This window comes from Eretmochelys imbricata, chromosome 8, assembly GCF_965152235.1.
Source record: "Eretmochelys imbricata isolate rEreImb1 chromosome 8, rEreImb1.hap1, whole genome shotgun sequence".
In the NCBI taxonomy this organism is placed as follows: Eukaryota; Metazoa; Chordata; order Testudines; family Cheloniidae; genus Eretmochelys; species Eretmochelys imbricata.
In genome coordinates, this window is record NC_135579.1 from 84,965,670 (window position 1) to 84,990,081 (window position 24,412).

A 24,412-nucleotide genomic window follows, 5' to 3' on the forward strand; every position below is an offset into this window, starting at 1 on the left:
TGACAGCTTATTAACTTAAGTAGGGATAAATAACCGCTCCCTTTAAACACCACACTGAGTTGGTTTATAATAAAATAAAACATAGGTTAAGTGAAGCTGAGTAAAAGGAATAAAGTTAGAAAGGGTTACTAGCAAATAAAAGTGAAAAAACTAAGTGTAAAACTTAATCTAGCAAGATACAGGCTTTATTCAAGATGGTTTCACTCATCAGTCATTCTTCTTCCCAGTCATGGCTAACTTTCTCCTTTCCACAGAAGCACAAGGGGCTGGCTTCTCTTTTCTTCTGAGGTGAAAAATCTTTGCCTAAGCAGGTTTCGCACCCATGTTCAATTCCAGAGACTTCAACCCCATCTTGGTTGAAGGACCCATCTTTCTCAGCTTGCAAGAGCTCTGGTCTATTGTCTGTGCAGTGATGGTGCCAAAAATGGCTTCTGTCCTTGTTTATATCTTCCAAGTTCAAAGAACTGGTTTCAAGAGGCAGAAGGACCTCGTGCTGTTCTACCCTTTATGTGGGCTTCCCATCCCTCTGTATGATTTCTGTGTAAATGGTGCTTCCATTGTTTCTGATTCCACCATACTTAATTTACAAAGGAGACAGGCAGATAGCTGGGACATTCCCCCCTGTATGGGCAGACTATATAGCCTAATATCAGTGAGTATCTATAATTCCTTATATAGAGTTAATACATATAGTTCACAATTATATGACTCACTAGTGTGTTATTAGCTTTCAGAAAAGAGCTCACTCTGTACACTTTTATAATACAGCAATATTGTATACAATCAGTTGAATCAATTGCTTATCATTTGAGGTTCAGCATCCCTGTCTTTGTAGACCAGTAAGCCTTTGAAATGGATTCTTCTGGAAAAGTAAAACCCAGACCTAGCTCTCTCCTTCTGGGTGTAGACCAGTGTCTCTCAACCTTCTGATACCAGGGATCGGCTTGCTGCCTTCCTAAACTGTGCTAGGGAGATCGCAGGGACTGGTGCCAGTCCACGGACTGGTAGTTCAGAAACACTGGTGTAAACAACATGCTGTCTTCTCCCCTGCTTGTTAATGTGAGGTTTGCCTCCTCTTCTTGTTACGTTGATAAGTCTGTTTTACTGCTTATATGTATATAGAGGTAAACACAGATTCCTTTGTTTAGGGTAGATCTGTTTAACAACCCCCCACACACATACCTGGTTTGTGTGCAGTGTTATTGCAGCCCAGGAAATGACAAGTGGGTGAAGTAATATCTGAAAAGAGCTGTGTAAGCTCAAAAGCTTGTCTCTCTCACCAGCGGAAGTTGGTCCAATGAAAGATATTTATCTCTAAACTCCTGTTTTGAACACATTTTAGTTATAATTCCAGTATACCCACTGTGTACATACAACATGCAAGAATATTAATGATCAGTGAGTTACTAGTTTTCAGATGATACCTCACAAGACATATTTTGTACAAAGGTTTTACCGTAGTGTGTAGGGTGTGACTAGAGGGATGCTAACTGTCTGTGTATAACAGGTATTTTCATTCCTGTGAAGTGTTTGTAGCAATGAAGGAAGTGACCTATATTGGGAAAGTCACATAAGTGTGCATTAGCATAAAGTCATGATTCATAAAGGCTTCAAGGGTGACTGTCAAGAAATGTTTCAGGCCAGAGCCACACATTTTTTTTGTCTTGACTCTGCCGCTACCAAGAATACGATATAAATCATGATGAAGTTTATAAAACACAGCATTATGTCAATGTGGGTGATTGCTGCTTAGATACCTAGGTGATAGTTACCTTTGACTCTACCTTGGATATCCACATCCAATCCCCTTCCTCTTTCCCCACTAGGTTGTGTTTGTGTGTGTGTTGGGGGAAGGGGAGGGGGTTCTCAGAGTTCTGTTCTTAGGTTGCTCCCCTTCTGTCTTTGCCCCCTTTCTCGAAATGATCTTGTCTGTTCACACAGCTCCAACTACCATCTTTTACACCAATGACTCTCAAATCAGCCTTGCTACTCCAGGCCTCCATTGTCCATTCGCGCTCACATCTCAACCTGTCTTTCTGATGGTCTGAAAACCTGAACTTTTTAAAACTGTGCACTCATTAGGGCAAGGCCTGTGTCTTCTGCTGTGATTGGAAAGTGCTTAGCAGTTTATGGGTGCCTCTGCAATATAAATATGAACTTTCAACTTTTTGTGGCTATCTTCCTTAAGGGTCAGGCTGAGGAAAAAACCATAAGTGTTAGTCATTTCCTGAGCTCCATCCAAAACACAAACTCTGCCCACTCATGACTCTAAAATGAGGTGCTGCTCACAATAGATTATGCTGATCTTCGTGATAGGACATCTCACTCCTTTCTTGGGTACTGTGGTCAGTACTGAAACAGTTGACAATTTAAATGTCAACATCGTTATCATCAGGCTTCAGAGTCAACAACCTGAAGAGTCTGACGCAGAGGAGTGCTGGCAAGAAACAGATTATTTCTTATTGCTAATGGAATTTTAATCAGTGCCTGTATCTTTGGCAACACCCTGGGATCTATATTGTTGAAGTATGTTATACACCCCACTGAGACGAATGGGCTGTTTCACTTTTCTTAGCGCTCCTGTTGCAAGCTCTCAGCAGACATCACTTCATGGCTTTCTTCTGATTCACATTTTGCAGATTTCCTTTGCAACCATAAAGGCTAGAGACTTAATTTTTTTAAATTAAAGCTTTCTGGTGCACAATATTCAGCCACCAAGAAGAAGTACAACTCAGTGAGACAACACGGGCCAGCTCATTTCAATCCCTCTCATTAAAGATTCTCTGAAGAAAACTTAAGAAAATCCAGTGTTTAGGTTGATAGGTTAACAAAGCACTGTTTGCATTAAAACCTCTTTAGTACCTTTGTTGCGCACTTTCTAGTCTCCACAGTAGGAGCGGTATGCTCAAAAGGAAGTATCCCTGAACATACTGAATCTGCCACTAACTCAAATATTTATTCAGCTTTGCTGAATAGCGCCCTTTGGTCTGGCCACACTGTCTGATAAAAGTACCAGCCACTCTATTCAGACCATACAAGCAGAGATGATCTCTCAGTTCAGGCTACAATCAAGTAGGGGAGCCTGAATTCTGTACATAGACCACAAAACAGACAAAAATTCTTTTTCCTACAGCGTGGTTTCTTAGAGGGATTTCAAAACATAGGCATCAGGCCTGCAGAGAATTCTGTGTGAGCAGACCCCTGCACTCAGGCAGAGCTCCATTCACGCTGAGATTGCAGCATTGATGCCTTAACGGTCACCTTAGATTTGTCCACAAAGGAGTGATATTTCCCATCGTCTGTATTTATACACGTAGATTGTGAGCTCTCTGGACGGAGGCAGAGGCTGTCTTTTTGTTATATGTTTGCACAGGGCCTAACACAAAGGGATCCAGGTCTGTGGGTGCTGTCATAATACTGGTACAACTCTAATATTACGAAGAATGGTTTCTTGCTAGTGCAACATCTTGGACAGAATTGCACACGTAAGACATTATGAACTGTAAAAATAACGAGGGCTCCTTGTGGCACCTAAATTTGTTAGTCTCTAAGGTGCCACAAGGACTCCTCATTGTTTTTGCTGATACAGACTAACACGGCTACCACTCTGAAACCTGTCATTATTGTAGAATTGGAGGATGAAGCCAGCAGAAGCAAGTAGTCCCCAAGCAGAATCATTAGCCACGAAATGCATGGTTTGTCAGTGAATAAGTGCTTCCAATCTCTGATACTCAATATTCATAAAAAGAAAAGGAGTACTTGTGGCACCTTAGAGACTAACAAATTTATTTGAGCATAAGCTTTCGTGAGCTACAGCTCACTTCATCGGATGGCCCCTACAATATTCGTAGTCATTATTTATTTATCTGAATCCTGTTAACACCTCCATGTACTATGTTATCTCCATGAAGACACAGGAACAAAGTGTTTTCTTACTTTGCGCGGCCACATATAGCAAAGTGAGTAAGCCAATCCATTTCTGAAAGGTGTTAGAAAGCAAAGCAGTACCCATAAACTAAACAAAATGACAAGAAGTAGGCAATAAAATCTAGCATGGGGGCTAGAAATGTGCACTTATCAAATGAGATTATTTTATTACTTCACCTGGCTAAAATGAATCTGATGGGTTTATCAGTGATTTATTTCTATGGAGACAGCAATGTTCAAGTAGAATAGTCAGGCTAACAACAAAATTTGGGCAAGATATTGGGGTGCAACTGAACTGCAAAAAGGCAAAAGAGCACTGCAAATTTCAAATACAGCCATGCTTTCACAATGACTTTCATGTTGTCCGGTGCATTTTAATTCATGACACAATATAATAAATATTGTCTGTGTGCATTATCATACTCTGTTACAATATCCTGTTATCCATGCAGTCATTGCTGCTGGGAAAAGGTTTGGATGCCATTTTTTGGGGGTGAAAAAATGGTTATATTTTTCCTTTTGTAATTTTTGCGTCATGTATCCCATGAGGATGGTGGGTATCTTTGTGTGTATTTACAGATATATTATAAAAACGTGGCAGTGATATCCATGTGAAAGACTGCAGGGGCCATATGATAAATTGCATTTATCATGCACTCTCTCCTCAACACTCTGCCCACTAATCCATCTCCCCTAGCATTTATTCTACTGTTTCACCCCCTGAGCAGCTTCCTGCAGTTTCCTTGTCTTGAATACAAATACAACAACAAAATCAATTCGCCACCAAAATGTTTCTATTTTTTCCCTAAATGTGAGCATTTCCGCTCCAAAACAAAACCAGTTCAAAGCCCAGCACAGGCAATGTTCAGTCCTGGTTACAGCAATAAATGTAATCTCCCAATCTCATGTGACCCTTCAGGGCTAGAAATGGGAGCCTAATCCTTTTGGGGAGGGGAGATTCCCAGCATTCTATTTGCTCCAGCTTTGAAAACTCCCAGTGACTTTAAGGGGGTAAAATGATATGTGTGGAACAGTTATTTTAGGTCATTTGGTGAGGTATTTTATATTTTTGTTTTAATTTTTCTGTCCTGCTAAGCCTTGGATTTCTAAGGTGAAATCCTGGTCCCACGAAGTCAGCAGGACTTTTGCCATTGATTCCACTGGAGCCAGGATTCTACCCATGGAAACAAAGGGACCTGTCTGCACAGGCAGAGGGGTGCAAGAAATAGTCCCAAAAAATTTATTTTAAAACTCTTCAAACCATGCGCAAAATAGTTTCTGTGCAATTATTATAATTATTTAATATTTATATTATAGCAGCACCCAGAGGCCAGGATCAGTTGTGCTAGGGCACTATAAAATCTGTGTCATACCCAGAACAGGAAATGGTGTGAGGTGGTAGAAACATTTGACACTTGAATAACTGCAAAACTTTAAGGGATGAAGAGGCACAAATAGGGATAGGCTCTGATCATACGTAATGTGACGGGGCAAGGCCAGATGGCTATAGAAAAGGAGTGGGAGAAAGATATGTTAGCTCCAGGCTAAACAAATCCCTGGTACCAGGACAAGTGAAATGGCAGCTGCTCCAGGTCAGTTAAGACACCTGGGGCAATTAAGAACTTTCCAGAAGGCAGGGAGAATGCTAGGTTGATTGGGACACCTGAAGCCAATCAGGGGTTGGCTGAAACTAGTTAAAAGCCTCCCAGTTAGTCAGGTGGGGGTGCATGTCAGGAGCTGTGGGAGGAAGTTGCACTGTTGGAGAGTACACACCATATCAGGCACAAGGAAGGAGGCCCTGAGGTAAGGGTGAAGTGGAGCTTGAGGAAGTGAGGGCTGCTTGTGGGAGAAGTAGCCCAGGGAATTGTACATGTCATGTTTCTAAAAGGTCAGCTACCATAGCTGATACTATTAGGGTCCCTGGGCTGGAGCCCGGAGTAGAGGGTGGGCCTGGGCTCGCCCCCCCCCCCCCTTTGCCCCCTGATTAATCATTGAGACTGGGAGACAACAGAGACTGTGCAAGGAAGGATAACTTCTCCTCACCTCCCTCCCTGGTTTATGATGAAAATGGCTCGGTAGACTGTGACCCCTGTCTCTAGATAGAGAAGGGTTATGTGGAGAGTCACAGTGAGCCCCTGAGGCTAGCGAAATCCATCAGGAAATGCGGGACCCACGGAGGCAAGGACAGCGCTTTGTCACAGTAATCATAAATACCATGTGTACAAGAGGGTTCTGACAACAAGAGACTTATAATTAAAGTATTGCAGTTTCCTACTTCGCCTTCCATAAGTATTTTTACCTGAGTTCTCTTTTATTAAACACTGCACCATTTAACAGCCACTCTCTGGAGGGTGAGAAACTGAGCCTGAGTAAAGTATCAGAATTAGTATGAAACAAAATGTTAGCCTTACATTTTAAAAGGTTTAGTGCTTCTGCTGGTGTTAAGCGAAGGAAGCAGGTGACCCTATTTCCATTCATTATTTATCCATTTTGTGATACCAACTAAAATCTAATCTTCAGATTAAAGCTCTCCTCATAACTGTAGCATGCTATCATCCGTTCTCCGGCCAGACACTCATTACAGGCCCTTGAGAAAAGCTTCATCTGTGACAACTGCAGCAAACGATAGCTTAAAGCCGCGGTTCTCAACCAGGGGTCCAGGGCTCCCTAGGGGGCCATGAGCAAGTTTCAGGGGGTCCGCCAAAATAAACCAGAGAGCAGGGCCAGCATTAGACTCACTGGAGCCCAGGGCAGAAAGCTGAATCCCAAGCCATGCTTCTCGGGGCTGAAGCTGAAGCCCAAGCCCAAGAACCTTCTCCCCAGGCCGAAGCAGAAGCCTGAGCAACTTAGCCTTGTGGGGCCCCTTGTGGCATAAGGCCCTGGGCAGTTGCTCTGTTTGTTACCCCTTAACGCTGGCCCTGGCTTTTAATCTACTGAAAAACAGTTGTTGTAGACATGGGTGGGCTGTGGAATTTTATAACGTTTGGGGCTGGGGGCTCAGAAGGACAAAGGTTGAGACCCCTTTGGCTTAAAGAACAAGCAGGGTTCCATTGTCAGTTCTTTCAGTTTAACAGACTCTCCTTCATTAGATTGCCTCAGCAGATCCCCATAGTTACATAGACCTGAAACCTAGTGCTGAGATTGTTTCTCTATGGAGAGGCACATCGGTCATTCACTCTTAGTTCCTTTTTCACACCTAGAAATGTCTCTCCAAGTTTTCCAATTGTTTAAAAGTTGTGTAAACTTTCCCCACCTTTCTCCTCCTTCCCAATCATTGGGATCCGGATCTACTCTTCACCCTGTCCTTTCAAACCCATAAATAAGTGTCCCCTGTCCCATATCTCTCAAATTAGCCTCTCTAGTGGGGATCACTTTGGCCAAAAGAATCCGAGAGCTATAAGTCCTTATGTCTAATTCTCCATTCTTAATTTTTAAGGACAGTATTTCTGGGCTTTCTTCATTATACCCATCATGCTGATTGCAGCTGAATGATGGGACTTTGCAAGATCTCTTTGGCCATTTGGGGGGTTTCAGGGCAGGGGTGCTGGAACAGTTTGTATAGTGGGGGTGCTGAGAGCCAGTGAACCAAATTGTAAGTCCTGTATATAGTGGAAATCACTTAAAGTCAGGGGGTGCACCCCCCAACACCCTTAGTTCCAGCACCTATGTTTCAAGGTGAATCCTCCCTCCATACACACACACTTTATCCACTTTAAAAAAGAAACTTTAATATATCTTTTCTAGATGGGGCTGTGGCAAAAATAGATGTTGGAAACTTGAAACTCACCATGGCTAAACCTCTCACTGAGGAGTAATGCTTCTTCTTGTGCTTGGAAAAAATGGTTTTTTACTAGAGTTGGTTTGTAATTGTATCTTGAATGTGTGCAATAGACAATTTTGTAAAATACATAGATACATACAATAAATATATATACATTAAAGAGTACCGCTAATTAAGTCTGCGCTTTTCAAAACAGACTGACCTTAAGGGTCAGATCCTTAGCTTGGCCTTGACCAGCATTGGCTTCAGTGGAACTATGCCGATTTACACCAGCTGCAGCTGGTAGCTTTTGGGATGTTAATTGATACGTCTGCTTGTTTAGACTCCTAGGCCATGTTGGAGGTGATTTAGTTTGGTAAGGCAATCCTTTACTTTCTTTTTAACTAGAAACACTCCTTAGTCCACCTCTAGAGTGATTGTTGCTTAGTAGTCATCAAAAGCAAGGACTTCTTAAGGTAAGTTTATGAAGAAGTGGAAGCTAGATAAGTTCAGACTAGAAATAAGGCACAGATTTTTAATGGTGAGGATAAATAACCATTGTTAAAACTTATGTTGGGTCGAGGTGGATTCTCAATCATTGACAATTTTTAAATCGAGATTGGATGTTTTTCTAAAAGGTGTGGTATACTTGAAAAAGGAATTAATTCAGGAAAATCCTGTGGTCTGTGTAATACAGGAGGTTAAACTATATGATGTCCGTGAGCCATTCTGATCTTATAATGTATGAATCAATCATTTACAAAGGAGGAGTTATTTTGGACACCTTTCTGATTCTTTAAAATGTTCCCTTCTGTCTTTAGGCACTGTACGGATATTCTGTGCTGTGTAATCTTCATAGTCGTCATTCTGGGTTACATTGCATTAGGAATTCTGGGTAAGTAAACGCAGGTATGGTAGTGGCTTCTCTTGCAGGGGAAGTAAATAAGTGAGTCATTATTTTTAATTGAAGAGTCCATTTAACTTTAAACTTTCTAATCAATGAGCAATGTGTTTCCTAGAAGGAAATCGTGAATCATCTGCTCACATTAAATATCTGTTATAATCAGGGAGAGGTTGAAAATGATGTGTTTATTGATGAAAAACCCAAAGTAAAATATATGCAGGTAAAAATGCCATGGTTCAATCATTTTGCTATCATAAACTATAATTGAGACAGGAAAATCCTGGCACTTGTCACTCGTCAAAAAACAAAAGCTACAGAAATACGTTTGTTTTTTTTTAAGGGGCTTTGCATTCTTTAAAATATTAGGGAGAGACTCTATGGGAGCAATGAATGGAACAGAAAAAAATTAATTTAATTGTAGGACACAGAGCTGTTTGCTTATCAGGATATTCCGTGATATCGTTTTAGTTTGCTTCTCTGAGAGAACTTCACAGAGACTATCTAAATGAGTAAGGGCAAATGCCAGCTACCATAAAAGTACAGTTACTGTGTGTTTGCATATTTGGCTGAACTTAATTTCCTAATAAAAGACCATATGGCCCTGGCTTAGACGCAAGAAATGTCATCGCTCTTTTTTTAATTTTGTGTTAGTATTTTCTCTACTGTACAAAACCAAACTGCTATGTGTAGTGTCAGAAAATGACAATAAGCAAGATTGATTTTACACAGCCAGTAGAAATCAGTAAGTATACAGGAATGTACATCATCCTCTCATTAAAATATACTATTGGCACAGTATCCCAAAAGTCATAATTTGTTCTCTGTGTCTCTTCAGCTTTCTGTCTCTCTCACTTTACCCTGTAGTATTTAAGCACTGAACTGGTAGTTAAGATTTTGCTTCTTCTCTCTCCAGGGGCTCCTGTGTGTGTGTGTGTGGTGTTCATTCCCTTGTTCACACATACTGGTTGTCCCTTCTTGGAACATCATGCTTTCAGAACAGGGGAAAGGGAAGGAAATAAAGTGAATACACTTGCAAGCAATAACAGTCAAGGGAGTCATTGCAGTTGAAAGGTAGCACCACACACTGACCCCATAACAGGCAGTTGTGGTCTAATGAATGGAGCATGATGCTGACAGGCAGGAGACCTGTGTTCCACTCACGATTATGTCACTAAGTTGCTGTGCAACGTCAGGCAAGTAACGTAACTGATCTGTGCCTCAGTTTCTCTATCTGTAAAACCAAGATAATACCTATCTTTGTAAAGGGCTTTGAGATCTATGGATGAAAAAAAATCTGTATAAGGGCAAAGAGTTAACTAATAAGCTATTAATACAGGTCCTGTGCCTGTGTACCATACATGGATCCAATACTTTAATGGTTTCATTAGCTGTGGGATTCTCCTTGGGGACAGTAGTGGGCAGAGGGTGAGGGAGAAGGGTGTTTCTAACTGTAATTCATGCATTATTTTGTCACATTCAGACTAGCTTGTCTGCAGTCCTTTGGCTTCCTTGCACAGGTCAGACTCTGCTTCCTTAACATTGATGGCATCCTACTTCTGGATGAGGATCTGTCTGGTCTGTATCTGCGGCTGCTACTGAAGTGCGTCTGAATGAAATTTTGCATAGGCTCTCTCATCTCATCTTTGCCTCCTCTTTTGATCCTGCTGCTTGTACTAGTTGTTGTAGAGTGATGCTACGATCCTAGTTGCCCCTGCTTTAATTGCCCAGTTACATTGTCTGTACCTCACTGGCCTCTTGTTTCCATTCCAAGCTGGTACCAGCACTCATTTGATGTGTGTGTGGGTGAAAGAGAGAGAGAAAGAAACTCCACTCAGAATTACAATAGACATGAGGAACAGTTGTCCCAGCATGGACATTATATGTGTCATCACAGAACTGGGTCAGCAAACGGCAGAAAGAGATTGCTTGGTCCTGGCGCAGCAGCAGGACAGCCCTCTGCACATACAGACCTGCCAAGTCTCCCACCTGAAGCAGGAATATCCCACATTTGGAATATTTTACTTCCCTGTTCCCCCTCTAATGTTCCACCAGCTCTTCCTGCCCCCTGTTTGCTGAGCTGGTGTGTTACTGTTCTGTTCCAGTCCTTCTTTCACATCTCAAACACACACAGCCTGAGTGGAGGAGCTGGACTCAGATCGTGGGAGCATTCCTTGTTCTCTTTAATACGTGAACACTCCCCTGACAGGTGAGTGGCCCCTACTCTGGATGTTGTGTCGGACAGAGTATTGGCACACTCTCAAACAGACGGAGAGAGGCAGAGGCGAGCACTGGCAATTTGTAGTCGTGCAGCATTCTTGTGCATTCAGATCTTCCTGCCAGCCTGTACAATCTCCCTCCAGCACTGCACAAATCTCCCTTAATCCTTTGGCTAGACTTCCATGGCAGCTGTGCATGTGCCATTTCCAAACATCATGTTCTGCATGAAATACGTAAATAAGCCGAGGGAGGAAAAAGATGACTGGTTGGCCAGATTCCTCTCTTCCCTCACTCTGTGGCCTCAGACAGTGGGATCAGTGTGGTGTGTGATGGTAAATTTGTCCATATAGGGTACATTTGCACATGCCTTGGAATCCTATTAGGAAAAAACCTTCTAACCAAATGCTTAGGTATAAAACATTGAGGGGTTTGGAATCCAACCATGGATCCAGACCCAAATTTTGTGGCTGGCCACTATTTTTATCTGTGATGGGTGGACCCAAATTTTTGCATGTGAACACCCCTATTACATATCCAAATCTAAACCCCACATGGTGCCTGCTTTTTCTTTGTCCTCAGATTGTAATTCATCGTTCTTTTTACTCTTATTTTAAATGAAAGATGGGATCAGCATGGGTCCTACTCCAAAGGCCAGCCCTGCTCCAAATGGATGAGAGTCAATAAAGTTCATATGAAGAGAAAATAGATTATAAATCAGTTCTCCGTCATGAGTTATGCCTTAAGCGTCTCCTATCCTTTGGCTTATTATAGAAATAAAAAAGTTGATTTCCCTGGTTTCTTGACTATGTGAGAATAGCTTCCTCATTTCACGTGTCATTTGGCTGGATAAAGAAAGGAAATACTCAAACTAGGGCTGTAAATTAATGGCAGTTAACTCACACGATTAACTCAAAAAAATTAATTGTGATTAAAAATTAATCATGATTAATCACACAGTTAAACAATAGAATACAAATTGAAATTTATTAAATATTTTGGATTGTTTCTACATTTTCAAATATATCAATTTCAATTACAACACAATACAAAGTGTACAGAGCTCACTTTATATGATTTTTTAATTACAAATATTTGCACTGTAAAATGATAAAAGAAATAGTAAAGGAGTACTTGTGGAGTGTTTTTCAATTCACCTCATACAGGTACTGTAGTGCAATCTCTTTATCATGAAAGTGCAACTTACAAATGTAGGTTTTTTGTTACGTAACTGCACTCAAAAACAAAACAATGTAAAACTTTAGAGCCTACAAGTCCACTCAGTCCTACTTCTTGTTTAGCCAGTCGCTAAGAGAAACAAGTTTATTTACATTTACGGGAGATAATGCTGCCCACTTCTTAATTACAGTGTCACCTGAAAGTGAGAACAGGCTGTTGCATGGCACTGTTGTAGCTGGCATCGCAAGATATTTACATGTCAGATGTGCTAAAGATTCATATACCTCTTCATGCGTCAGCCATCAGAGGACATGCTTCCATGCTGATGACGCTCGTTTAAAAAAAAAGTGTTAATTACATTTGTGACTGAACTCCTTGGGGGAGAATTGTATGTCTCCTGCTCTGTTTTACTCACATTCTGCCATATATTTCATGTTATAGCAGTCTCGGATGATGAACCAGCACATGTTGTTCGTTTTAAGAACACTTTCACTGCAGATTTGACAAAACGCAAAGAAGATACCAATGTGAGATTTCTAAAAATAACTACAGCACTCGACCCAAGGTTTTAGAATCTGAAGTGCTTTCCAAAATCTGAGAGGAATGTGGTGTGGAGCATGCTTTCAGAAATCTTAAAAGAGCAACACTCTGATGCGGAAACTACAGAACCCAAGCCACCAAATAAGAAAATCATTCTTCTGGTGGTGGTATCTGATTCAGATGATGAAAATGAACATGTGTCAGTCCGCACTGCTTTGGATCGTAATCGAGGAGAACCTGTCATCAGCATGGATGCATGTTCTCTGTAATGAGTTGAAGCATGAAGGGATATATGAATCTTTAGCATATCTGGCATGTAAATATCTTGTGATGCCAGCTACAACAGTACAATGCAAATGCCTGTTCTCACTTTTAGGTGACATTGCAAACAAGAAGCAGGCAGCATTATCTTCTGAAAATGTAAAAAAAACTTGTTTGTCTGAGTGTTTAGCTGAACAAGAAGTAGGACTGATTGGACTTGTAGGCTCTAAAGTTTTACATTATCTTATTTTTGAATGCAGGTTTTTTTGGTATATAATTCTACATTTGTAATTTCAACTTTTGTGATAGAGATTGCACTACAGTACTTGTATGAAGTGAATTGAAAAATACTATTTCTTTTGTTTTTTACAGTGCAAATATTTGTAATCAAAAATAAATATAAAGTGAGCACTGTACACTTTGTATTCTGTGTTGTAACTGAAATCAATATATTTGAAAATGTGAAAAAACTTCCAAAAATATTTAAATAAATGGTATTTTATTATTGTTTAATAGCGTGATTAATTGCAATTAATTTTTTTAATCGCTTGACAACCCTAACTCAAACCCATCACTTGGAGCTGCTATTGGCTGAAAATCTGTGGCTCACTTTCTACCCACAGCTATCTGTGCACAACTCCCACTGGCCTCAGTGAGACATGCACTTCAGCCCTCTTGAAACACACACCAAGCCAAATTATACGTGTTTCAAGAGGGCTGTGTGGGGTCTGGGTAAAAGGTAATCGAATCTCCTTGAAAGATCAAACTCGGTGATCTATGATAATATCCTATCTCCATCCTGCTTCAGTGGTGGTTGCTGTTGAATGATTATACTGAACAGAAATATTTATTACATGAGTTATTCCTTGCCATAATTATGTTATCTTTGCAGATAATGCGATAAATGAAAGGGGGGTAGCTCTCTTTTATGGACACCCAGCCAGCCAGTTAGCTATAAAATCCCTCTTGGTAGCTGTTCTCTACTTTCTTTACCTATAAAGGGTTAAAATGTCTGACTGCATGCATGGGTAAAAGGAAGGGAGTGGGCACCTGTCCAAAAGAGCCAATGGGAAGGCTAGAACTTTTTAAAATTGTGGGGGGGGGGGAGCTGAACTTTCCATTTGTCTGTCTGTCTGTTCTCCAGAGAGGGGGGACAGAGCAGAGACACGACTGGGACAATGCTGTAAAAAGCTTTAAAAGCAGGTATGACAAATCATCAAATCATACCTCGAACCTACTTATCTGAAACCCCAGATATGTAAGTAGTTCAGGGAATGCCTATGAAAAAAAACACGATTAGGTTTATTTCTTATTGGCTTGTGGACTCCTCTGTGCTAACCCCCAAATGCTTTTGTTTTTCTTGTAACGTTTAAGCTGAACCTCAAGAGCACTATCTTGATGCTTAAGTTTTGTAATTTGTTTTTTTAAGATCTAGCAAAAAGTTTAAGTTCCAAAGGTACTTTCTTTCTCTTTGTTTTTAATAAAATTTACCTTAAAATAAAACAACTGATTTCCTTTGTTTCTGTCTCAGCTCTTCCCCAGAGGGGGTGTGTGAAAGGGCTTGATGGTACCCCACAGGAAGGAATTCCCAAGTGCACCTTTCTGGGTTCCAAAAAGGGGTTTTTTTGCATTTGGATGGTGGCAGCATCTACCCGTCCAAGGTCAGAAAGAAGCTGTAACCTTGGGACTTTAATACCAGCCTGGAGTGGCCAGTATTAATTTTTCAAATCCTAGCGAGCCCTCACCTTCTGCACTCGAAGTGCCAGGGTCGGGAATCAGCCTTGATAGATTAAAAAAGAGGACCAATTTAACATTGAATGAAATTTTTATTCCTTAAAGAACTAATTCAGTCCTTCCTATTTATTTGGGGGATTTTTGGCTTATCAGGGAGACTTTAAAAAAAAAAATCTACCAGACAGCCTACAATCTATGGTAGTTTTCATTCAGCAAAATGCATGTGAAGGGCAGCTAATGAATTATCATAGGAAGAGCTCAAGACTTCAAAGGATGGAGTAATTCAAAAGGAACAAAACTGAGTATGATTTAGATTTACTCCTGAAGTGTGGTTCATATACTAATCTGATCAGCCTCCTGAAGAGTTTCTGGTACAAAGTGAAATCACTTACCCCCCGCCCCCCCTCCAATCAATAGCTTCACTATGTGTAGTTCAGATCCTCTTAGAGCAACATTATGATTTGCAATAGCAAATTTCTCCAGATGTCACTCTTACATTAAAGGAACAATGATGTTTTGATCCTTTATTGTGCTTAGCCAAGCCAAGAGTTATGATAGTGTATCAAAGTAAACCATCTGCACAACTTGTAAAACTTACCCTCAAGAGTCCACTTCATGTTTATAAATTCTTCTGACATTTTAGCAGAATTTTGTCTTTTAGTAAAGGATTGATGGATTTAGAGTCTAAATGGGAACTTGAGATCATCATGCTTGTTCTTCATCTAAGATGTGCCTTGCTGTTCATGTGATTTCCCTCCCCACCCCCGAATTTCTATAGCTCCAGCTATAAAAGACTTATTCTTCTGGAACAGAATTCTTCTGATTTGTGTTCAGGGGCATAACTGGGGACTAACCACTGGGCTGGTAGGCCACCTGTGAAGTAGTGAACAATATGTTGCTTATGCAGTAGTCCTGCTTCTAGGAATGTTTATGCAACAGCAGTGTCATCAGAATGGATTTACAAATTCAGTATCATATGTCCTATTATCTGCTTCACTGCATTTGTAAATTGTTTGTGTTAAAAAGCCATAAGCACAGTTGGGTAGGCCTGTTCTTCCAATATTAAAACATTAAAAGCATACCTTGAAGGGAAACAAAATAATGATATGAAAGCCTGTATTCCCAAGAAGCACACTGTTGAGGGAATGACTCAAATAAGCTAAACAGATTTGCAGTTATTTTTTAAATGTCAGTGGAAGCAGTTGTGCTAATCACAGTTTCTCCTTGACAAGGAGTTTTCCACTATTTATATCCACTGACTCAACCATACAGCCAAAAAAAAATGTATTTGATAAACATTTAAAATGATAGACATTAGCCATTTCTGATATTGTTCTTGTGTACATCAGTGACAGGATAATGACATAACTTCAGCCATCCTGAATTGTGGATCCCTGTCTGTCAACTGCTTTGCCTGTGTCATATGCTGTCCCACTGCTACACTGACGGCTGACTCAGCTGGGTTGGTTGATGTATTTGTTTCAGCCCAGCTGTGTATGCCAGCATTCAAACAGTGATTTTACAAGCATCAGACCACGCACAACCTTTTGCTGGCATAAAAGTTCTATGTACTTGGATTCCATTTCATTGTACTTTCAGTACTTGATATTTGGTCACCAGTAGGGCACTGCAACAAATAAGACTCAAACACTACTCTTTGATGCTAATCATGATAATAACCTTCCACTGTCAATGGAGGCTGCTGATTTACGTACAATTCTACACTGAATAGGATAGGAAATGGAATATTTATCCTATGGGATTCTTTTCCCAACATTGTTCTAACTCACAAAGAAAGTAATAGTTGGGGTTTTTTTCTATTTTCTGCTGCAATATTAATCAAATGTTAAATCTCCATCCTCTCTAACAGACCAGTTCTTCTCGGTTTCTCTCTGAAAATTAGTTGAGATGTACTTTCCCTACTTCCACCTAGCAGATATGATTTCAAACTAAAGGAAACCAATTTTACAGCAAACCCAGATAAATCTGTTCTCTAAAGCTGCTTTCTAGATAAGGGGCTCACTTTTGATCCCAGTAAAGTGGATGAGAGCAAGTGTTGATATAGAAAAGCTCGTTACCGTATTTTTTAAACCAGGTTCCTCCAACACTGGTTTAGTGCCTCAATATGACTGAGGCCTCAGACTTGTAGGAAAGCTACAACCAAGAATCAGTAGGTATGGGCCACTGGATGAAGGCAACTGGACAAGAGTCCCCAAAAACTGGAAATACTGTTCAGAATACTTCACAAAAACAAAAGTATGAGCAAAATGTCCAGCACTTGTACCTCACTAATTCCCACTGATGCCCAGGAAGCCCATTGCAAAGGATCACATTTGGAGAATTAGTGAGTTAAGGGCCTAATCCAAACCCAGTGAAACCAGTGAGAGTCATTCCAGTGACTTCAGTGGGCATTGGATAATGAGAAATGATAAAACAGTAAGGATAATACATAACAAAATGTACTTTGTTTATCTGTATATAATTGTATTGCCAATGATGTTTCAGTGCATACAAGTATCCAATTTTTGTCATCTGCAAGCTTAATTAGAAGACATAAAATTCTCACTGATGAAATTTGCAGATGACACAAAAAATAGGGAGATGCAAATAATGAAGAGGACAGGTCACTGATACAGAGCCTTCTGGATTGCTTAGCTGGGTGCAAGCAAGCAATAAACTGCTTTGATACAGCTGAATATAAACGTATACAACTAGAAACAAAAAATGTAGGCCATGCTTACAGGATAGGAGATTCTATGCTAGGAAACAGTGACTTTGAAAAAGATTTGGGGGTTGTGGTGGATAATCAGCTGAACATGAGCTCCCAGTGTGACGCTGTGGCCAAAAGATGCAATCTTTGGATGCGTAAATGGGAATCTCACATAGAAATAGAGAGATTATTTTACATCTATATTTGGCACTAAGGTGATGACTACTGTGTCCAGTTCTCATGTCCACAATTCAAAAAGGATCTTGATAAAGTAGAGATGGTTAAGAGAAGAGCCACGAGGATTGAAGGATTAGGGAACAGGCATGTAGTGATAGACTCAAGGAGCTCATGTATGGGTGAGTTGATCACAGTTTATAAACATCTACCTGGAGAAGAAATATTTTATAATGGTCTCTTCATTGTAGCACATAGAGGTGCAACATGATCCAGTGGCTGGAAGTTGAAGCTAGAAAAATTGACACTGGAAATAAGATGCACATTTTTAACAGTAAGGGTAATTAACCATTGGAACAATTTACTAGGGATCGTGGTGGATTCTCCATTACTGGAAATTTTTAAATTAGGACCAGATATTTGTGTCAAAGCGCTGCTCTAGGAATTATTTGGGGTAAGTTCTCTATCCTGTGTTATACAGGAGGTCAGGATAGATGATCACAATGGTGATCTGGCCTTGGAATCTATGAATCAATGCTTTGTAAAAGTAAGAAAGGGCCTTATGGCAAGGAGGACAAAGAATGATCTGTTGCAGGATGGTCAAAAAGGGAACTGCCATCACAGAGACCATTTATGATGGAGTCAAACATTTTGCTTTTGGACAGACAGCAGTGGGGAAATGGGTTGCCTCATGGGCCACTAGGCACAGGAAATTCTGGATATGTCTACACAGCAAACAAAAACCTGTGGGCTGGCCTATGCCAGTTGACTGCGGGGCTGTTTCATTGCTGTGTAGACTTCTGGGCTTTCATCAAGTCCCTGATATCACAGGCAGCCTCTTTACAGCACTCTGGTCTTTGCTGAGCAATGGGGAGAGGGTTGATTTCTCTGTGTGTAAATGGTGTTCTGAGATGATTAGCAAAGTTATACTGCAATTTTTGTCTTTTTTTTTTTTCCAATTGTGTGTGTTTGTGTGTGTGTGGAGGGGGGAATAATTGCAGATAAAATATCCTACCTAGGAAGGGGATATTTTTGGCAGTAGCAGATAATTCCAAATTATCTATACAACGCAGAAGAAGTTTTGCTACTGAAATCTCAGCACTACTTTGAATCTGATTTGACAGGCTTTATCCATGCTGCCTCCTGCTATGCTAGTGTGAGGGAAAATAGTCAAGAAGGGAACAAATGGTTTCTTTTAGTAATTTTCAAATACTTTTATAAAGTAATTTTTGGCGGTGGAAAGGTTGATAAGAAAACCCATCTAAGAGCATACAAATAAGGGATTAAACCCATTTGGTGTCAGCAGAGAAATGGATCCATTTGGCCTTGTCCTTTAACAGCATGAGATGCAGGAAAATATTAGGAGGAAGGCATACAATATAACACAGAAACAGACCACTCACTCAAAATTTAGATTATTTCATAAACCAAATGTACATATATCTTATGTAGTAAAGACTGACTATATGGATTCATATAAGGAAGATCATGTCTGATAGATTAGGTTAAATATTACTGAGTGAAGTCAATGGGACTTCTCACCGGTGTAGAATTTTTGTACATTGCAGAATCCAGGTCTTAATAGATAAGGGAGAAAATAGACAGAATTTATTTGAATGGCTAGAAAATATTTGAGACCAACTAGCAGATTATTTTACAAACTAGAAAACATGGTGTAATTGAGACATATTAAAATGAATTTAGAAACTAGCATAAGATCCAGAAATCAAGAGTGCCAGAAAAATAAAACTATTTAGGGTGAAAGATACATAGCAAATTCTGAGTTGGTATACAGCGGTGCAGCTATATTAAAGTCAATGGAGGGTATATTGCAGATCTAGCCCATAGTCTGCAAGGATAAGTATTACATCTACTGTTCTGTGATTTGCAGAGGTTGTCTCTCCATTCCACCCATCACCGTTGTATCTAAGTGCCCCTGCAATGACCTGAAGGAAGATTTAATTTCTAGTGTGACTAAATTTAGCACCACAAAATCAACAGAAAAGTGGGGCAATTATAGAGAAACAAGTTCAAAGTAATTTGTATAGATCAGGGCCTAAAGTGGCTTCTGACATTCAGTGTACACTCTGAGAGGTGGAAGTTAGGGGCTAAACATAATCGTAATGGCTATTGCCTTCTCTACACGCTCCAGAGAAAAGAAAAGACTAGGAAATGATCACAGTTAATAAAACCAAAGCCATCCACATTTTGTAGCAGTTGTATTAGTAAGCCAGATCTAGGGCATACTGTGTGGGCTAATATGCTGGCACCATCCTGCACTTGTAAGGTAATATTTAGAATGTGAGGTGAAGTTCTGATTATTTTGTTATGGGGAGGATATAGATAGAAATTGTGATAGCTAAGGGCAGTCAAAATTATTCAGAGCTTACTGGAGAGTTGTGAAGATTAGTCAGGTCTGACCTCTATAGCTTAGAAAAAAATTATACTAATGATGATTTTCCTAGTGGTGTACTAGGTCCTGAATGGGAACGGATTGTGCTAATGGAAATAAACAGTTTGAGAAAATGAGATTTTTCAGGAGCAAGAAATCCTCGCCTGAAGTTGAGGAAGGAATAGAAGCAGCATCCTCCGGTTCAGGCTGAGGTTCTGTACTCGTACAGTTGTGTCTCTGCTTCTATGTACTGAACAAATCAGCATAGCCAGCCACAGCGCTGAGGGCTGAGCACACGGTTTTATATCCTGAAATGGGGGTTTGCATCCCTTCTTAATGGGATTCGATGTCCACTAGATTGTCATCACCAAATCTTGCCTTTTCGCACACCCATGTAACCCCGTTTGTTTCAGTGGGGTTGTGGGTATAATCAAAGGCTCAGTTTGGTCTGTGAGGTTTAGCTCCATAGCACAGTGTGGCTTTAAGCCAACAAAGCTTTTGCAATGCCTCCTCTTTCTCCTTTTAATAACCATTATTTTCTAAGTGCATTACCTCATATTCTGGCCACCACCCAGACGTGTGTGTCTTGAAGGAAAAAAGAGAAATGTTTTACTGTCTCACTGATCCATCCATATTTTATTTAATTTTTCATTAAGAAATCTACTGTTTAAGGAAAATCAATTATCTTCAGTAGCTATTGGGAGAGGTTAAAATAGTACATGACAGGTGGTGCATTTTAATTGCTAGAGAAAGTGAACTATTAGCAGGCTACTGCTGGACACTTGGAATATGGTGTTAAAAGATCTGTCTCTCTCTTTATACGTTTTTAGCTTGGGTACATGGTGACCCCAGGAAGGTGGTCTATCCGACTGACAGCTATGGGCAGTTCTGTGGCCAGAAGGACACCATAAATGAGTGAGTACTCAGAGCAATCATCTGGCTTATTTCTCATGAGGCTTACATGAGAAACGAGGCATCAGCCCTCTGCCTCCTGGGAATTCAATTGGGAGGCTTCAGAAGAAGCAACCTTCATCCCCACCTTACTGTATTTATTCCAATTAAGGTTTCTGAAAAGCTCAGTTGATTAGTGGAAATTTAGACCTGAGTTATTACTGTAATGCAGCTGTTTGCATAGTATGGAGACTGAATAGTAAAATACTATTATAAAATATGGCTTGTGCCATTAAGTGCAAAGAGAGCCATATTTTAAAGTGTCTTTATAAGAGGTGAAGACTCTGATTAACTGCCACTGGTTTTGACTGCTCAAATTAGGATATTTAACTAATATGTCCTCTGAGAAATCATTATGTTCATCTCTGGGGAGGAATAACCAAAAGCATGGCAGACTGCTTCTCACTCTGTATAAACCAGCATTTCCTGCTCAGCAGGTGCTAAGTACCAAACAGCAGCTGAAAATAACAAGAGCAAGCTCTCACTGTCTGCTGCTAGCTACCTGCTGTCTTTATGCTACTAGAGAGAGGATGTGTGGTCTGAGCTCAGGTTTGGGAGACAGACAGCTCTGATGCTGAATCCCTCTTTGGCCTTGGTCTAGTGTCTTAACCCAACTTTATTTTCCAGTCTCTTAAACGTGGGTGGCAATTCCTAGCTCATCTGGGGAGCTGCGTGGGTTAGTTAATCTGTTAGTATCTGTGAGGTACTTGCAGATGAAAAGAGCTATATGTGTCGAAACATTATTTCTATGAAAACCGAAGCTGGAGCCATGAAACCACATTACAGGAAAGGTTTTCCTTTTTCTAAAGTCTGCATTAAAACACCCCTCACTTAATTATAACTGATATTAAATCCAGTTCCATGCAAGCAGCAACCAAAAGCCCACAGCTGATACAACTCTTCTGCTGCCTCTTTTTCCTCTTCCCATTCAGCTTGCAGGGATGGAACTGAGGAAGCAAGTGTCCAGAGCCACAGCCAGAGGGGCTTCCACCAGGCCCCTTGCATGGGGATAGGGAGTGGTGTGGAGGAACGCCCAAGATAAGTGTCCCCTCCCAAGGCAGGGAAGGGAGGAGAGGAGAAGTCTGGAGGTAGTCTGTGCCACTTGCTCTTGCAGATTCCTGCATGGAGCTGGAGAGAGCTGCAGAGAAGTGGCCAGAAGAGTTCCACCTTCCCCTGCACAGGGAGGCAGAACTGTCAGGAGGAATTGCCCCAGAGTCCTTGGCGGATCAGGAGAGGCAACTGGGCCGGGCGCCAACCCTTCGGTGGACCTGTGCAAAGCAGTAGGGAAGTAGGATCTGGACACACTCTCACTCTCTCTCTCACACATATACACACACGACCCACTGTAGGGCGTGAGAGAACCTGGATTTGTGCAGGAAATGGCCTAACTTCATTATCATGCACATTGTGTAAAGAGTTGTCACTTTGGATGGGCTATCACCAGCAGGAGAGTGAATTTGTGTGGGGGGGTGGAGGGTGAGAAAACCTGGATTTGTGCTGGAAATGGCCTAACCTGTTGCTCACTTTAGATAAGCTATTACCAGCAGGACAGTGGGGTGGGAGGAGGTATTGTTTCATATTCTCTGTGTATATATAAAGTCTGCTGCAGTTTCCACGGTATGCATCTGATGAAGTGAGCTGTAGCTCACGAAAGCTCATGCTCAAATAAATTGGTTAGTCTCTAAGGTGCCACAAGGACTCCTTTTCTTTTTGTAGGGCTTAGGTAAGCAGAAACAGGTAGTGACATTGGTGGCTGGGGGCTTCCCGCCCCGTGGGGGAAGCAGAAGGCTTCTTTTGCATTCACCCCATTTTCTGTTGTCCATTGTGTGTGTTCTCTCTCTTTCTCTGTTGCTATGTGGCCACTTTCCTCTGCCATACACGTTTAATCTTTGTTGTCTCCTGTTATCAGCAGCCATCGAACACATCAACATGAGAGTAAAACAATGTGTTAATGACATGGGCTGTGCTGAGTAGCTCACAAAGGGTACATACTCCCAGGGAACTCTTAAAGAGCTGGGATATTTCAGCCCAAAATGTTACTCTGTTGATTTGAAGAAATAACAGTTAAGGATTGGGAGTTATATTTGCAAGGAGTGTGTAACTATTTCCTTAACTAGTACATGACTGAACGTGTGTGAGTGAAAACATCCTGACCTTTTAAACTGTTAGGCCAGTTGAGCTACTCCCAATTGCACAGGGAGTTACCGTTTGCAACACTTACGTGTTATGGGCCAGACTGGGCCTTGAAGGCTAAAGCCATGCAGTGAGGTGGGAGATAGCTGTGTTGCAATGGGGGATCTGTTGGAATTGCATGCTGCAGGGGATTTGCCATTACGTTTTGCAAGGCTGCAGCATGCAGTCCTCTCACACCCAGCTAACTTTGCTGCCTAGTGTGGAGGGGGCGGGACCATGGCCTTGTCCATACCTGCTCCCTTGGAGGAGGTCTCCACTAGAGCTGACCGCAGGGCGACAATTCCGTTTCATAGCAACTTTTGAGATTTCAAAATTTGTTTTCATTCCACATTGGAATGAAAATGTTCCCACCAGCTCTATTCTCCACTGATGCTGATGCAAGTCTACTGCAGTAGCTGCATGCCCTGACCACATTGTGCCTGGCCCTGGCGTAAGGGTGAAGATCAGAAGGCTTTTTCCCCTTCTTTTCCCTTCCCCCTCATGCACTGCCAGCCACAATCTCGCCCTTACTTCTGACCAGTACTTGGGTTTGTGAGAATCCCTTTCAAGTGCTGTGTTTCTGTTTTCCCAGGCAGCTGCTTCAGGTTTTGAGCAACAAAACACTCTTGTTTGATTTTTGGCGCCACCTTCTGATTAACATAAAAATGTCAGCTGGTACAGCTTGCTGTGTGCTGGTAGTAACTTCATGCAAGTACTATTGGTCATAAACATAGTATATAAACATCTGTACATATTAAAATAGTTGTTTTTATTCCTATTTCTCTATAGGAACAAGACCATTTTGTTTTACTTCAACATTCTGAAATGTGCCAGCCCAATAGTGCTAATAAACCTACAGTGCCCTACAACACAGGTAAGTGAAATACAGGGAGAAAACATTCTCTCTGCCTCTTGCTTATTGCTGCTTAAAACTTGACAGAAGTTATTTGATCGACTAGTGGCATTTTGTAGAATATAGTTTGATCATATTGTAAAGCGCAGTGTGTGTATAGCGTGTATACAGTGTGGTATACATGTGTAGTGGAGTATACAGTGTAGTGGATTCAGTGTATATTGTTAACGAAGGGCAGGAGAAAATAAATAGAAATGCATAGAACTGTTTGTTTTGGATTTAGGGTTGAAAAAATTCCCAATGTGAGTGTGACTGGATTTGGTTAATTGTCCGTCATGAATATAGCACGAGTGACTGTGCAGCAATGTAGTTAGTGCACGTTATTATAGCCATATTTCAGAAAATCATTTTGACTGGCACACAGATTTTTCCAAACCAGCCATGTTTAAAAAAATGCATATTTTCTTGTTTACTACTGACAATAGTGTTTGTTTGTCCAGACATGTTACATGCCTTCTGAGGAATTGGTGGTGGTCAACGTGATTGTTTAATGTTAAGTAACCCTTTGGTTTGGCAAAAACAAGGAGGAGTCCTTGTGGCACTTTAGAGACTAACACATTTATTTGGGCATAAGCTTTCTT

General features: G+C 40.9%; 1 protein-coding gene across 3 annotated transcripts in view; it reads left to right on the top strand.

The window, feature by feature from the left end:
* The window catches only part of SLC44A5 (solute carrier family 44 member 5), a 190,217-nt gene that overhangs the window by 124,397 nt on the left and 41,408 nt on the right, over window positions 1-24,412 (top strand). For all 3 annotated transcript variants that reach the window (XM_077823568.1, XM_077823570.1, XM_077823569.1), the window contains exons 3-5: window positions 8,509-8,582; window positions 20,626-20,710; window positions 23,708-23,792. In XM_077823568.1, coding sequence (XP_077679694.1) covers window positions 8,509-8,582; window positions 20,626-20,710; window positions 23,708-23,792 — 244 coding nt within the window. The remainder of the gene's footprint in view (window positions 1-8,508; window positions 8,583-20,625; window positions 20,711-23,707; window positions 23,793-24,412) is intronic.